Consider the following 18,142-nt stretch of genomic DNA (forward strand, 5'->3'; position numbering starts at 1 on the left):
CATATTTATGTTGTTTTATCAGAAGAGATCATTTAGAGTACAGCACATGGAGCCTTTCTGAGTTTCTATGGTTTGGACTGAGTTAATTCTTTGCAATTTTAGTGCAGTTTATTATTTGCAGCATTAGACCGAAATGCCAAACTCAATTTGCTATAAAGATGAATCATGGTTTAGAGAAATGAATTGCTGATCCATTAGCTGTTAAAATTCATGCTGTGTCCTTGGAAATACTGTACCTCAGTATATGTTAAAAGCAGCAAGCTGTGGAAAATGTATTTCCAAGATATAATTTTTGTGAAAATTGTAATTTGCTTCCTTAAGAATGTTCATCTTCTATGTCATCTCTCAGAGGGTGAGGGGTGAAGTGCTAAGAAAAGGGCCCTTAAGGGTCTCATAGTTTTTCCCTAGGTGGAGTCTGCTTTTAGAACCCCAACCTCACTTCATGAAAACAAAACGTGAGGAGAAAAATAACCTCAAGGAGAAGCCGTGGCCTAGCCAACCACTGGACACTGAGCAGCACAAAAGCGCGTGTGGGCTGTCCTCGAACTCCCTCCGCCAAATGTCTCCACGTAGAAACCCACTTCCCATTAGGGATGTGTCTGTCTCACACACACGCATATATGCACGCAGGCAGACGCAGATACACACACTCACACATATTAGAGGAGGCATGCAGAAAAAAAACATGAAGTGGGGTGAGCAGACAAATAAATGCTTAGTGTTCTTTAAATCGACAGTGATCTTTGCACACACACACAAGCACAGACACAAATACAGCAGTGCCTGGGGTTAGACCCATCCCATCGTCTAAGACTGCTGATGCTGTCCTTAGTGTAGCTGTGAGGCCTGAGGGCATCACCGCATAAGTATTAACCTCGCTCATATTTTACAAGCACCGCTTACTAACCTAGTCCAACATAAACAGGTGTGCATGCCAAATTGGGCGTCATTACTCCCCAGGCTAATGTCTTGTCTGCATATATATATATACACTTCGCTATCTGTGAATCTAAAGTTATTTACAGTTTCTGTAGCAGACATTTTTGAACCTGTTCAGTCACAACCAAATGTAGGACAGAGGTTGCTTTTGTCTGCACGTAGGTGTTTGGTCGGGGGATATACATCTAAACTCTTCAGTTAAAACTGTACTGTTGTACCCCACCTTCTTTCTCTCTTTTCATTTAAATAATCATGCACAATATTTACTATTTAGTTTGACATTTGATTTCAGTTTCAGTTTATTGTGCTGTACATGCTATTTTGATATAACACTGAAGATACTCTGAAAAAGGCCTCTCAGATCTCTGCTGTCTGTGCAGAAGAGACAACGCACGCCTCTGCAAAAACCCCAAGCACGCACCAGAAACAGAGACCCATGCTGGCACAGCACTTGGACAATACAGTTGCAGATGGATGGAGGCAGTCAGGTAGTGTTCAGAGTCCTCAGTCTGGGGTCTTGACGATCCCCACTTTGCCTTGTGGTCTATGATGTCACACAGGGCTCTGCCTTTGAATGGCCATGTGTTCCTCACCACTAATATCAAACAGATGATGAGAAACCTCCAAATGATGGTCTTTCACTAAGACAAGCAGTCAAAACAAAGTTAAAGGAACACAGAAAAACACCACTCTGAAGCGATCACATGAAAAAAGACTATGCGTTCTTAATTGCTGCAGGCTGTGTTGCGGGCAGTGTTAAAACCGTATTGTGTGTGTGTGCTCTTCTGCTTTGTTGAGAATTTTAACATTTTAAAGCAGCACTTTCATGGCAAAAAGACTGATTGCATTTCTGTCCACAAGGGTTGCTAAGAGGTGTTTTTCAGCACAGTAGTACTTCCATGTTTTTGTATCACCTTAACCAAAGCCTTCACATCCTGGAATAACAAACAAGACTTAAAGGATTGCCCCAGTGTAATCTGTCATCCATGGGACTGTTAAACATCCCTTTCCTCAACTGAGAAGGAGTCTGTAATTGAAGTGCGGCGTCTGGAAGACAACAATCCTTTTCTTCTCACTTGGTATCTGGCTAATCTCAAGCATCAGCTAAGAAGTCCTCTGACTCCTAGATTTTTAATTTCATCCCTTCATTTGGGTAATTTTTTTTTCTTGCCACCCGTGATTCTATCTCCTCCTCCCTCTTGCAGATGTGTCTTATCTTTGAGGGGCCAAGCTTCTGATCTGAACATTCCTAACTCTGTCTTACTTTGCCAAAGTTACAAATTACAAGAGGAGGCAGAACATTGGAGTTAAATCAAAGGAATTTGGGAGGGCTTTTGTCACTTCGCAAAACAGGACAATTTTGAGAATTACTATCTAGACTGGATGTCATTTTTCAAATGGTATACAATTTGCACTAAACTAGCCCCCAGAAAGTCTAAACTAAAAGTTGTTTTGGATGTCTTTGGTTATCATCCACTCAATTGTCTAGACAGCCATTACGAATTCTTTTTATAGCAGATGGTAAAAGGTTTTGTCAGCCAAATGAGGAAATCACTCTGGAGGACTGACCTGTTCTGAACTACTTTATTGGTTCAAATCACTTTAAGCTTTCAGAGGACAAGGAAGACAATGACCATCACAATTTTTTTTCAGTTTTCTGTCTTCCCTGTCCTCTTCAATCTGGGTAAATGAAAGCTGGCAGCCTCATGACTTTCACATCCTCTTTGGAGTCAATTAAAGCTACCCTGGTGTCCCAAAGCACTGAAAACCCTGATATGTTTTTCCAGTGAACTCTGAATAGCAGTATCATATGATAAATTTGCATAAAGTTGATACATGGCCTTGGCAGATGTCAGCTACATCCTTTCCAGTGATTTCAGTGGTCATGTTACCTCACAACTGTCTTTCCTCCTAACTGGGCCCTGAATTGGAAAAGTGGGTGCGTAGCTCCCAGTGTGAATTAGACCAGAAGCATTAGCTTGCAGAATATATCCCAATGAACTAATGATCCTGACACCCAAACAATAGCTGCTTTAGAAGAAGGCACACACAGCAGACTCTGTTTTTCTATCTCATATTTTTAATGACAAAATGTTTGTCAGAAACAAATGGATTTATTTTTCTCAATCCAGGGCATAGTATGGGGAGCTTACGCGGTTCCGGTCCCCAGGGCTTCAGACAACTAACAAAACACATCTTACTTCTGCTCTGCTGCCCACCTACAATGCTTTTCACATACAGGAGGACAAGTGGGAGCGTCCAGCTAATGAATGAAGTAGCATGACTCTCTTTCACAGAGCCACTTCATAGAAAGAGCTGGGTGGAACCACTGACAGTGATAGTGTCCAAAATGGAAATTTATGAATAATGTAAATTATTTTAAGTAATAGATTGCAAAATCCCTACCTAAAAAAATAAAGACATCTATCAACTCTTAAGCTTTTTCATTTTCTGTGTTCAGCAACATTGACAATGAAAATCAGTATGAAACTAGAGATTATCCCAGGGTACATCATTTTGAAGGCCAGAAAGATGGAAAAATGAATCAATCATTGTAATTATTCCAAAGCTGAAAACTCTTTCACCATATCTTTTATCATGCTTAGCACACAGCCCCCAACTTGGTTCGACAGCTGCTCCTACTTACATGGTGTACCCACTCTTTCTCCAAACCAGCTCTCAATTAGCTCCTCTTCTAAATAACCACTCTTTTCACTTGCAGTTTCCGGCTACACATGCACCTCCTTGTTTCATCAAGCCATCCCATCCATCTCAAAAACACCCTCACAAAAGAACTACACTCTTGTTTGTGTGTCTAAAAACAAGAGGCACACTGAGCCACTTCCTATTCACATCAGGTCATTTGCATGAAGGTTCTCTTCCCATTTAGTGACTCCGAACAGCTCTGCCAACACAGAGAGCATGAGTGGCTTGAGTGTTGAGCCAGTTATCCTGTCATCCCACGTCCTAAATCCTCATTTAGTTTATCCTGAGTGTCGTGAATTGTACCGCAACATGCTTTGAGAACACACCACTGATATCATCTGCTGTTCCAACCACAACAGAAAATAAACATGCAAAGTGATGAGGTAAAGATTTACTGTGGGTGTCACAGGTGGCTGTGACCACCCAAGTCAGACAGCCCCAATTAATTTGCAGCAAAAACCCCCCATCTTTTCATCGTTAAACAAAAACCAATTCCAACTTGATGAATAATCACATTTTGCAGGGTTACTGGGGATTTTTTTTTTTTTTTTTGGGGGGGGGGGGGGTTCTATTTAGTTTTAATGGAAAATCACTGTTTTCCATAATCCTTTTTACTTGTTGTTTTTTTCCTTCTCTTTCTGTGTTTCTGATCACACAGACATGGAGAAGAAGCTCCTTTCCATGCTGGGAGAGATAATTGACTTCTGTTCCGTGCGTGCCACAATCAAGACAAACGACCACAGCATATTATGAACATGTGCTGTGTACAAAATAATGTCAAAGTCAGCACACTGCTTGATTTATTTATTTTTGATTTTTAACAATTTATGCTCCCTAATGCATTTGCCAGTTACTATATTAAGCGTGGTTGGAATGTTTGAATAACAGACTTCTACATAAAGTTTGGCTTCGAACCTGGACACACACAATGACCAAATTTAATGTGTGTGTTTTTCTTCGAAGGGAGAGAATTTATGAAAATAATAGCTTTGGATATTTGTTGGAACAGTGGATATGGGCAACTGAACACTGAGTGGGAACATTCTTGTACCAACAGGCGTTGAGCAATAAAATGAAGAATGTGGATTCCTTACTCAGGGTTCAAGGATAAGCTTTCTCGTATGTTTCATAATACAACTCATCATTACATGAAAGACACATCAGCATTTTATGTGTGGAAATGTATTTGCATTCTTGTCAAAGGAAATGTGATTTTTTTGAGATGCCTCCACTTGGAGTTATTTTAATCTATTTCAGAAGAAAACATGAATGTCAGAATGAGGCTATATGCTAGATATATCAATAAGTTACTTTAACTGAGTAAATATGCAAAACTATTTACATGGTAACTGTGCGTGATCCATCTGAGTAGCACCTCTACTGAAATAAAATAAGTTAAAACTGATGCACATACTACAAACTAAACAGCACTAATCATGCAAAGTGCAAGACTAGGCAACATCAGTCTCTCTAAATCTCTAAAATATGTGATTATTATAAATGTGCAAAAGTTATAATACATTCTAAATTTATGAATTAATATGTAAACCAAAAGATAAACTGGCCTATACAGTCTGTAAACCTCATGAGCTTGAAAAATATGGTATTGTAGATTAAAGCTGAATAGACGGCAACAACATGAATACCCCCCCCCCAAAAAAAAAAAAAAAAAAAAAGTGGTTATAACTTTAAGTGCCCCAGAGCACTGCACATTCTCAGCCCCAAGTGAAGTGTTAGCCTGTGGTTTATCTTATATTCACACACTTAGATCAGACAATCTATACCACTCTTATGTCTGTGTGTCAAGTTTGGAGCTGGAGCCAGAAGGCAATTAGCTTAGCTTAGCATAAAGACTGGAAATAGGGTTGCTAGCTTGCATCTCTGCCAAGTTCAAAAAATACAGTGAGTTAAATTCTTTAACAGTTTATTGAAGAACAACACTGGGCTGCACTGACTTTCTTGTTGTCACCTGCAACCAGCAGAGACGTTGCCCAGAGGTTCTGTTGTTCATCAAGAAATAGTTACAGCACCTAACTAATTTTAATAGTTCCGGCCGTTCTTCCTATCAGTTATGATACCATTGTACCGATCTAATAGAACAGAGCTAATCTATCAAGGAGCAAAATTCCCCTCTAACCCTAATGAGAACAAATTAGTGGGAATCAGACCCAGGTTAGCCTTGTGTTAAATGAAAAAAATGATCAATTCTTGTCTGGCAGCGTGATAATTTCTTCTGTGGGTTTGGTTACCTCTGCTATTATATGCATGGGTGTATGGTTGTATTAATCATTACTCCACTGACCACAGCTTTACAGATATTTTTGAAATGAATTAACCAATATTACTTAAGGCAGACTGCAGGTTCAGCTTCAGTTATTTTAGCAATGAACTGCCAAACTGAGTCAAATGGGAGTTTATTTAGTTCTCATGAGTTGTATCTGAATAGAAAATATCAGTGCAGCACTTGACAACACATCCAGCAATATATCAATTTCATGTTTAATGAATTGAGGAAGGATCTCTGCAGTTAAATTAGTTTTCTTGCTACTGTTCTTAACTGAAATTGTAAAAGCATCCAAATAGATGTTACTGCTCGGGGAAAAGGGACTGCAATCAATCTATGCTACAGTAAAATAGAACCAAGGTGTATGAATGTGAAACACACTGTAATGATGTCTTTTGTTGTCAACACACCAGTAGCAACGAAACCCTTTTTTCTGTCTTTTTTTAAAGAAAAGATGAGGTGTTTTAGGGATTGGGGGGGGGGGGGTCATTTTCTAATAGACACACATCTTCAGTCAGAGTTTCTAAAAAGTATTTTTCTTTACACTTAGTACAAAAAAGACATCTCTACCCGTTAGTGCTTCGTTTTAAGATACTATAACATAAATAAACAATTTATTTTCAGTGTTCAGAACAGACAGTTCCAGTGTGACTGGAAAACTAACATACTCCACCATATTCCAGTTGGCAGCAGAGGGTTTAACAGAGTTCTCCACTCAGATTTTGGCGCACCCCAACGCACCATACTTATAAAATGTTCTTCATTTCTGCAAACCTCCAACATAAGCCCCAGTCAGTTTGGGGGTGTTATTCATGTCAAGATTCACTTTTTTCCCCTTTAGTGAAAATATGACAAAACCTTTAAAGTTTTCAATTAAGACTTGACAAATCTCTCTCAGTCACCCCTCATCAGCTGCTGTCATTTTGATCAACTCCCGGGTTACTGTGTTTCCTCTCCATGCATGAGTCTCTTGTGAATTTAACACTTAAAATTCCCAGAGTGCAATGCACAGTTCCCACAGAGGGCCTCATTCATTACCTGTAGTCCCAACTTCACTGTGGATACATCAGTACATGAGCATAACCTCTATGTGACAGTAAAGTTCTGGGGTATTACCTACTGATATTTAGCATTTACTTTCTGAAAAGCAATTAGATAGATTCTGCTGTGCAAAACGATGCCATGAAGAGCTGATAGTGTAAATTCCATTCCTTTATTTCAAAATCTCTCACTGATCCAAGTCACACTTTTATCTCGCTCTCTCAGGTCTTCCTCATTCAGCTAGTCCTTTGCGCCCCAATTCCTGGCACTGAGTTCCTCACGTCCTTATTTGCAGGTAAACACCTCCGTCCTCTCACTGCATGTGTTGCACTTGACGAAGCAGCACCATTGGAACTTGCAATTGCACTGCCACACTTTGGTGTACTGGTGTGTATTGTAGCCCCGGCCGCAGCACATAAGGTCACAGCCGTCTGTATGTGGTGAAGTGCGGTTGCACAGGCGTCCCTGGGTGCCCACACTCCCTGTGGCTGCATCCTCCTCGCAGTAGTTGGGTGACCTCTCGATGTAGACGAGGTCTGTCTCCAAGGGCTTGCGGTAGCCCTGAGTCTGCTTCACCTTGAGGTGGGTGGGCTGGCGCAGTCGGCTAGCCCGGACTACCTCCACGTGCACGGCTTCGTTGTACTTGTCCTTGAGTACGTAGCCAATCTCGCGGAACTTGGGAAGTGTAGTCCAACAGGTCTTGGTGGTGCAGGAGCCCGAGACACCATGGCACTTGCACTCTAGCTTCATCCTTTCTTCTAGAACCTGAGGAGTCAAAGAGAAAACACAAGAGCTGTAGAAATAAAATTGAACCGCAACCTTAAATTAATAGCAATCATCCTTGACAGAGGATGACCCCAAGACAAGACATATCATATCTAATGTAATGGAAAAGTTCAACAGTAATCTATCTTACAGAAACTCCTTACTATCTGCTGTGACTATGCTATCAGGAGCTTTTATAGGAACTGGTCTCAAACCAAGAAATATTCTGTTTGCTTCCATTCTATACTGAATAGAGGTGGCAGCAGAAAACTCTCAGAAAGAAATAAAACCAAACCTGTCTGCATAGCTGCATATGCCTGGAGTTAAGCGAGAAAAATGTCTTTTTGTAATTTGGATGAACCACCCCAATAGCAGTTATTGACAATGCAATCTGCCTTTCATGCTGTGTGTACTGCATCTTATTACTGTAAATGCAAAAATGACATACCAGTAAAACATGTCATCCATTTCATTCTCAGCATGCACCAATATTTATAGCCTTAGACTGGTGCAGGGAAATGTAAGGTTGGCCATTTTTATGTTTCTGAATTCCATAAACATTGACTGATAAATTGTTTGACTGAAGAGGGCACTAAACATTTGATTTATCAACAAATAACCAAGTTTTGCCCAGATGCTGGCTGAATGTTAGCTTTGTGTTGTGCTGCTATGTAAGTGGAAACAAATGTGAAATATGTCCAAACTAGACATCAAGATTTTTATTTGAATGTTTGTGTAAAAACTGTGATGGCAATTGGGCATTTAAGCTACAAAGTCCTGTGCATTTATGCCACTGACACTAGGTTAGACAGACCGACATTGTCAATGTGACTTGAGTGCAGAGTGCAGAGACCTTTTGTAAAGTAGACAAATCTAAGCATATCTGAAAATTTGAGTCATGGTTGACGTGCTGTTTCATGTCCCGAAGGAGGGAAAATTGTACTTACTGGTAATATCCCATCCTGTAATTTAGTCTACCTTCCCTAAACCACATCAATGACAGGGAAAAATAAACATGGATCTCATACAGCTATCAATCATCTTGGATAATTTAAAGCCAGATTATTGTGTCATTAAATGTGTTGCACATGCAGTACAAAACAAAGACAAACTCAATTAATTGTTTACAGCTGGACAAGAGATTCAGGGTTTATTTGAGTGCTCATATTGTGATAAATAGAAGCCATGTTGCCACATGCATGAAAGTGGATTTTTCTATATGTTCACATGCTTTTAGTCAAAGAGTCATATTAAATGTAATAATGTACATTTTTTAGGTTGTTCCTTTACTTAGACTTGTGTTTTAATTTCTCTTTGAGGTTATCTCCAACATATGGTACACAGGGCAGAATGTTGTCTCTTTGCTGCCTAATCCCGGGGCATATGAGAAATATTGTGTGCTGTCATCAGTATTTAAGTGCCAATCCTTTGCCCTGTGGGACTAAGAAACTAAAAAACCTCAAAATAAAAACTGTGCCCTCTTTATTTTCTGTTAAACTGTTCTCAAAGGCAAAAGAACAGACAAAAGAGGGGGTGGAGATCGAATGGGTCATATTAACACGTTTGTAATAGTCCTGACTTGACTCCCTTTAACCTAATTAGAAACCCCCGACTTGCTTGAACGATGTGATGCGTCTTTGTTGTTGAAGATGTAAGTTTGGTTGGCAGGGCATTTTTCCAGTGCAGCTTTTTCCTGGCACCTCATTTTGCCAGCGGCACAAGTCATCATTTCTATCAGACACTTGCGAAATGTACACAAGCGTTGCTCAGTATCTCTGTCTGTCATGTGATCACAGTTTCCCAACATGAGGACATTTGATTGAAAAAACATGAGCTAACCCGACTTCATAAAACCCGGGGTCAACCGTCAATTTTGCCTCGGATGTTGATTCAGCACAAGGATTTCCAAAAATGTATAGTGCAAAAACCACAAGGAATGCCTGGCATAAGGAGTCTGACAGATGCATGGAAACATTTACTTAAACGGTGTCCATCAAAGCCTGTGATCTGTTTCTAATTAGTCCAATATGACCAGATTCCCATCTACAGATCACTTGTCAAACACATGCACACCCAATGCAAGATGAAAGAGATCTCAGGGTGATTCACTGGATGTTCTTTTAGATTTGGTTTAGTCATGGAACCTATTGTAATTTTAGTTTTCTGTTTCAATGATGCTTCTTATCAGTGATTAGAAAACAAAATCTCAGCTGGATCCCATTGGAGGCTCTGTCTCCTCCCTAATGAGAATCAGGATCATTTTTATCAGCTCATTTGTCTTAAATTTATTGGTGCAAAGACTTTTTTCACACTGAATTTTATGGTGCTTACTGCCACCAAAATGAAATGATCTCACCTGCTGAGGACATGGAAAACAAACAACAGCTATAAAACTTGCAGGCAAACTGTTTTTCCACAACAAAAAAGCCTGCCAGAAAGGGAATGATAATCTTTTTCTATAGAAACCCAACAGATTAAATTACCATTTACAGCTGTTATTTCAACCATCTGCATTAGCCTGATTGCAAATCTGCTGGAAATCCATTTTGGTTTTCCTGCGCTACATGCAAATCAGGATCTGCACTCCAGTCAAGAGTGGTCATAAGGCACCTGTAGCAATTTAGTTACAACAGTTAAGAATTAGCAGGAATGGCACGCTACCTAACAGCTGTTCATAAACTAACACAAACACATGGATGAATTGCATTTGTGGTCTACAAGTGAGGCTAAAGTTTTATCACCCAAGATGATTTCAATAAACGTATTTCAGTCCATCTTGATTGCTTCTTGGATGCATTAACACTTAGCTTTTTTTGTTATCCAATAGCTATCCAATCCACCCAAGTGACTAAATGCTAAAAGAGCCAAACAAACTAAGTGCATACCCAGAGAAGGCTCCGACATCTGTATGCTTAAAAATCTCTCCCAGTCTAAGAAAGATTTCCACTTTCCTTCTGTCTCAGCAAAGAGGAAATCTGACTTTTGCACATCCTCCTAAAATTCCAGTTTCCGAGCCCCAGAGTGAGAGCAGCAGCAGTGCCAACTCCAGCCCTGACAGTCCAACATGCCAGCACACTGGCAAGCATTGCAGACCCTATCAGTCTGCTGTGCTAACACTGGCACTGACGGCCTGCTTTCACACCCTGAATAGAAGCAGTCAAATGACAGTGACATGTTTTGGTATTGTGTAGAGAACTGCAATAATATCCTGTTCCTGACTTTACACTTCATAATTCTATGAAAGGAGCTGGAAAGGAGGGATGGCAGTTCTCCATCTGGCAACCATTGGCCAGACTCCATTTTCCCAGTAGACACGATATAGCCCAGGTTATTAATTAAATCCATTTCTCAACATAACATCATCTCTTCTCTTTTATTTACCTCTCACACTCTTTCCCTCTGTTTTTCTTTCCTCCATGGCTGTTCTGGGATGACTAATAGCAAACAAACATGTCCATAATGAACTTTGCCAACAAACTCTCTCAGAAATAAAAGCTTCTCTCTTAGAATGTAGAGAAATGTCAATAATTGGCTGAAGGAAAACAAGCTGCTGAAAGGCTAACTGGGTGATCAATCAATCAACATCTTGATCAGTCATAGTTTTCTGTCAGATGGCTGTGTGACTTTACACACTTTATCTGGGACTGTTTGCTGGAACACATTAACACACATCTGTGCATCCATGTATGCGCACACACATTTGTTTGGTATTGAGTCATGAAATATTAGGAAGATTATTTCATGTCATCTATTTTCAACTCTCTTAAAGGATAGTTCTGTTTTATTTCAACTTGGCCTCCTTGTTCTGTTCATCATTTCTCTCTCTTATGATAACATTGTACTCATTGCTGAGATCTAGGAGCACAGGAACATTGTGACAACAAAGTGGGGGCAAGAAACATGAGCAGTAAAATAATCTGCCAAGTTGTAAACAAATGTCAACCAGATTATCTAAACCATTATATTTAAAGAAGAAAACAAAAGTGAACACATCTGAGATGTTAGTAATAATCCCCTCACTGCACAGGAAAATATACAAGAAGTGTTATAGATCAAAGTTGGACAGTTTTGGTTTCCGAATAAGTTCAGCTTTGTTTCTTGCCCTGTCTGACTTCTTAGTAAAATGTTATTATTATTCATAAATTTTAGATCAAACTTGTAATAAATCAGAATTATCCTTTATCCTATCCAGCTAATTATTTCTTAAGGTGGAAGGAGTTGCTTAATTTCATAATATTGTCCATGTATCCAGACAGACTTGATTAAAAAGTGTTACTCTCTCTGGGTCACCCCTCTTTACCTTTCTGCCTGCCTCATTGTTATGCAAGTTCATCAGGCGGCGTGGAGTCTTTTTAATCTCGCGGGCATCCACGAAGCGTCGGGAGAACTCAATGCCGTATTTGATGTCAGCCGAGCAGCCTCCCCACTTCCAGCCTTCCTCCTGATTGTAATACCCCTGCTTCTCCCGGTCGCAGCCACACTGGCTCAGGTTGCCCTGGCTGCATGCTGCTGTGATAGCGTGCGCCACCCCTGCTGCCGTGATGGCGTAGGTGAACGCTGCTTCCCGACTGCCTGAAAGAGGGAAAAGAGATCTTTTTTAGGAATACTCGGATGAGATGAGACACTACATGACCATATTGTAGACGACTTGTAGATAACTGTCATGATGAAGTAAGGCATTAAGACTAATGTAAATATGCTGTCTAACAGGTCAGACTCAGGTTTTGTGAACCTCAAAACTAAATGTTCCAGTCACATCATCTAACACTGCAGAGAATGTGATTTTGATAAACAGTACAAAAATTCTAAATCCACTCCATCGTCTTGATAAGCTACCAAATTTTCCTTCCCTCTCCTAAACAGCTTCCCTCATGCACCTTGGTAGAAATGTGGTCACATTTCCGACCGCAAAGTCCTTGGGCCCAGTCTGAGAGAGTGCAGTGTTGGAATTCCAGTGTGGGGAGAGCTGGTCTAGGTGCTGTCCAAAGTGCTGAATTCCTCTACAGAAGCACCTTGTACTGCTGCCCACACTGAAAACAGCTGGGGTCTGCAGGTCTCACTGCCTCACTCACACTGATGTGCACTGACGAGAAGGGAGACACTCCGAGGAGCCAGAGCCAGATGGCACCAAGACTGCACGAAATAAGATCGGCAGCTAAACCTAAACAGGAGATATTTTACCTGTGGCGTGTGTTATACTTGGGTACTTCTGTGTGAAAATTATTTTTGTGGTGTTATCTGACCATGTGACCCCTCATAGTGAGGGATTACATTGTTCTCTATGAACTTACGCCACTGGATAAAATGCAAAAGGTACTATCCTAAAGCAAAAAAAACACAGTTTCAGGATTCTGAAAAAGTACATGAAAAGACAAGCTTTCACTGCAGCAACAGCAAAAATATATTGCCCTTACTAATGTTGAATAGAGACTACTCAGTCTATAAAATTGTTTTAAAAAATAGTATTCAAATTTCTTAGAGCCCAATGTGATGCCTTCAGATACTGTAGTACACTTTGTTCAAACACATTCATATATTCAATTTGCAGTAAATTAAAATGGAGAAAAGCTGCAAATCCTTACACTACGGGAGCTGAAACAAATGTTTGATATTTATCCTTGATAAATAACCTAAATGATTAATTAGTTATCAAAACTGATTTCATTACAACACTTAAGTCACATTAATATCACTGAATCATGTAATCATGTTGGACTATCAGTGATGTAAGAAGAAAAGGAATATGGTACAAATTTAGCCAACAGGTCAGTGACAATAACGATGCCATACCATTCCTTTCTCTTCCTAAATATCTCAGAATCCTCCACCGCTCTCCTAATGGCCACAGAGGGATCTGGCTTAAAAGGCCTCTCCTGGTCTAAAAAGACTGTGGGTTATTACAACCCTTGTCTCCCTTCAACTGGCAGTAATCTGGAAGGGGCCGAGCAGCAGAAACAGGGCTAACCGCAGTGTTTCAGGGGGCCTTTCAGCATTTGGAGAGGAATGTTTTTTAAGTCTTTTGATGTATGTTGTGTAATGTACTCAGCTGTAATTGTTGGAATCTCTCTAGGTAACATTTTCTCTGACCTTTAGGGAAACAGCTACAAAGCTTGTCAGATCAGTTTGGCAACAAACTTTACTGTACAATATTACTTAAGAACTGAGCAACTCCAGTGCTCTGGATGTTATGTATAGTAACATCTAGTAAGAATAATTCTAATCATTTTTGATATTTTTATTGCTGATTATTGCTGAGTTCTAGTGAATGTTAATCAGTCAAATCATGGATTGTATTGGATTACATTTTGCCTGTAACATGCTCAAACATGTCAGATTTACAATATGTTCTCACAGAAATAGAGATTAAACACAAAACTCTCTGAGAGTAGATTTGAATCTGATGAAACAGAAAATGAGTAAACTGACGTATAATGTAAACATTCAGTACCAACAATAAATATGCTGTCACATATGGCAGACATGCCCACAGTCGTTTCCACCAAAAACAGAAAATAATATCCTAAAATGAGCAAACGGAGGGGATATTTACATCTGCAGCAGCAAAGTACAACAATAAAGTGGAAATTATATGGAAACAAAACACAAAAAAAAGCTTCAGACTTGAGAGACGAAAATACAGTGTGGCCTGTGTCATTTTGCCTGACCAAATAAACTCTTAACCATTTTGAAAGTTACTAGGCGTAAAATCTTTGCTTATTTTACCTTATTTAATGGAAGCAGACAGTGCAGTCAGACAGAGCCAAGGCTGCTAGTGTTAGCTGGAGCCTAGCCTAGCCAAGACTGCCTTGCAGAAAGCAGAGCAGTAAAATGAACATATCTATCAGGGTTTATATTGCCTATGTGCTTTTTTTTTCAGCATTTAATAAGTAATTTGCATTAAGTACTTATAAATATACTGCTTATGTGCAGTCATTTGCAGCTGTTTTCCATTTCATCTCCTCTTCTTTCTTCAGAGGCAGTTTTGCACCTCTTATTCTAGTCTCTGGGGCATTTTCTGAACTCTCAAAGATGTTTTCACCCAAAGCCACTGTTAATTTCCTACGCTGGCACTGGCACTGCAGAGCTAATACCACGGCCGCAGGTTTGCCCGGTGGGGACTGACTCACAACCACTTGCTTCTCTGGTTAGCAGCAGAACTGTGCCCCACCAGCTTGTGGTAACGTTCTGCTGCCCCCACCTCACACATGTGCACAAATGTAAACTGTACAACTGTAACGTATGTGCATTCATATGAATACACACGCACGCACGCAAATACTCAAGTCACTGGCCACATAATAAAAATACACAACACAGTCACACTACCCTCCACCCTCACACACATACACTGTTAAAAACACATTTGCACATAGACGTACAAACAGAGCGTCACTGTAATGTTTAAAACAGGATAAAAGCACTTTCCAGAGAAAGGGTGGTTCCCTGAGCCATAGATGCATGCCCATTTCTGGGCCCATTGAGTTGTGCTGCTCATGGGGAAAATGATGATGATGGAGCTTGTACTGGATGTCACCCCCTGGTGGGTCTGGCACTGCCAAGGCTCTGCCTTGCCATAATGAAAGCCAATTACACAAGCCATGGAACTGTGGCGATCAAGACCCTCTTTATTCTTTGTGCAATGAACCAACGAAGACATCGGAAATCAGATTTTAGCACTTAAAATACATTGTCTACTGGGCATAAATATCCATTTGGAGCAATTAGTCCAAGTAAAATTCTATTATTTGTGATGATTCTTAGATCAAAAACATAGAAGATATAAAATCAAAGTAAAATGCAAAGATATGCTTCATAAAACATACTTCAGTAAAACATACGTAGAATTTATGTAAAATACATGACAAATAGAGAATATATTAATACTATTGCCCCAAAATAACAGAAATCAGAAATTCAAAGGTGCTGGCAGTGTAAACAAAAATATACTAATATAACCACAACCAGGAAACTCACTATTTTAACAAGCTGTTGTGTTGTGGATGCTGTGTGTGCATAATCATTGCACTCCTGTGCCCTGAGGAAAGGAAGGTCCTGCTTTGCTGAGTAGAAGTGTGGTTGATGAAATGTGGAGGAGAAAAAGCACCCATAACAGCAGCAGAAAGCCCTGAAGAAGCTGGCCCCAGAGTCCTGACAGCCCTCCAGGAGGAACCACCCTGGGATAGCCTCGCAAGCTGCCAGTGGAAAATTGGAGTGACCAGAAAAACCTCAATGAACTTGGAAACATCCAGGAGAGAAGAATGAAGGAATATTAAACCAGATGTCTAATGGAGTTTAGTGGCAAGTGTCTGCTACACTATCCAAGAAAGTAGGGAAGAAGAGGATCGGCCTTGCTTCGCCCCAGAACAGGTACAGGAGTTCATAAACAAGCATAAAAAATCCTCTTATATCCCCATGTCAGGGACCAAAACCAGACATGTAGTGAAGCCTACTGACTCAGTATGCCTTGGCCTTCACATTAACTGACCACACCACTTTGGACACAGGCCCCTGCTGCGATGCCCATCGTGTCTTTTGACCATCTGCCGAAACTGGGACACAAAAAGAAGTCTCTGGATGTAGTGGCTCGCCGCTAAAATGGCAATCTGTGTTTAGAGCTGGAGGAAGGCACACCGCTAGACAAATTTCACATGACACAGCACAGGAGATTTACAACTAACGGCACTGTACAGGCAGTGCTGGTACAGTATAAGCTAGCTGATGTAGTAACACTACCACTGACCTCAATGGGCCTTGTTTTCTTCTCTGCTCACAGGCCATGGTTAGGCTTTTGTTGCTGACAAGAGAGGAAAGGGAAAAGATATACTGAGGAGACTTGGACAAGAGACTGGCTGTGGAGGCGACCGCTCTGTCTATCCCATCAAGAGATAAAGTATTGAAATCTAAACTAAAGGAGTCTGTTTTCTGGCTGGTCAGACACCAAATGGACAACATTTGACCTTACTCTCTAAATACTGCATTACATTTCTAGACTACTCTCAGAATAGTTAGTGTATATGTTGTGCTTGTTTAGCTTTAAAAAGAAAATCTTGTTAGCTGTATGTTAATGCTTAGTTTCTGGCAGAAAGAAAGCTACTGACAACCAGAGTCAGATTTCTTGTTTATGTCAGCATAGTTGGCTCCAAAACCTGATTTTGATTCTGACAATTGAGGTTGCACAAGCACACAAGAAAGTCTGCAGCCTGAGCGAGCTGCAGTGAAGCATGCAGACACAGAGCACTGCAGCACAGACACAACTTCATTACTGCAAAGGTGAGAAGGAACAGATAGAGTAAGGGGATAGGAGAAGCCATTCAGTGGCTGAAAGGGCTGGAGAGAAGTAGTTTAGGCTGGAATACTGGGGTCTTGCCGAGCAACAGGAATACACACATGCGCATGCACAAACACACACACACACACACACACACACACACACACAGACCGGCAGAGCCCAGCAGCGCAGTTGAATGGCTTCTCCACACAAGCCAAGCCTGTTGGTGGAGCAGTGAAGGGGAAAGCTTTTTAAAGGCCCCCTCATCCCGGACATGCACTCACACCCTAGGGACACAGGGGGATTGGATTGCATAAGAAATTACATTTCAACAACACAACGATACACTGGAGTTTTAGAGCTTCATATCCATTAAGCACAAGGACATCCTGTCAAGGACAAATGGCACCACAGTGAACAAAGGGAAAAGTGTCACCTGCTGGTGGCCAGGAGTCCTTGCACTTGTGGTGATGGTGACTGACAGTAGACTAAACTCGGCAATAAACATTTTTCCTCATCTAGAGGATATGGGAGTTAACAGTCTCAAAAACTCACCTGCTACTTTGATTCAACTACCAGCTAACTATATTTTTAAAAAGGAAAGGGAGATGTTAGAAGCACTTTTTTAAAGTCCACTGACTTTAAACTAAGTCCTGTTGGAAGTTCTACTTTCCCCCCTATTCTCTGTGCCTTGCTGCACCTCTACCATCCAAATAAAACAGAAACACTTTCATCATTTTAAAAAGCAAAACTTTATACAGTAAGATAAATTCATAATATGACCAAAACCTACCATCGAAAACCAGAATCAAATAGAAATCTGATATACATTTTCAGCCCTGATCGTAAGTATAACTACATGTACATTCCGTTAAAGGAGTCATTTTTCCACACTGTACATATATAATACAATTATGACACCAAAAATACTGAAAACAAGCTTTAACCAAAGCCGACTATGCACTGGAACTGTGTCTCCTGGGCCCCATGGAAGGGGAAGAAAGTTGGAGGAAAACCCCTAGCTTTGTATACCAATCACTGAACTGACTAATGTGCTCTCTACTACTGTTTTCCGTTCCGCTTTATGTACCGTTGCTATGAACATATGCTCCGAGCAAATTATAGACAAAGTTGTGGTC

General features: G+C 40.5%; 1 protein-coding gene across 2 annotated transcripts in view; it reads right to left on the reverse strand.

The window, feature by feature from the left end:
• Positions 1-260: 260 nt before the first annotated feature.
• wnt7bb (wingless-type MMTV integration site family, member 7Bb) overlaps positions 261-18,142 on the reverse strand; it is a 36,771-nt gene continuing 18,889 nt past the window's right edge. Inside the window, exons 3-4 of one of the 2 annotated variants that reach the window (XM_018675941.2) lie at positions 12,036-12,307; positions 261-7,735 (exon numbers count right to left, since the gene is read on the reverse strand). In XM_018675941.2, coding sequence (XP_018531457.1) covers positions 7,256-7,735; positions 12,036-12,307 — 752 coding nt within the window. In that variant the 3' untranslated portion in view covers positions 261-7,255. The remainder of the gene's footprint in view (positions 7,736-12,035; positions 12,308-18,142) is intronic. The other variant, XM_018675940.2, reaches the window with a different exon arrangement.

This window comes from Lates calcarifer, linkage group LG10, assembly GCF_001640805.2.
Source record: "Lates calcarifer isolate ASB-BC8 linkage group LG10, TLL_Latcal_v3, whole genome shotgun sequence".
NCBI lineage: Eukaryota > Metazoa > Chordata > Actinopteri > Centropomidae > Lates > Lates calcarifer.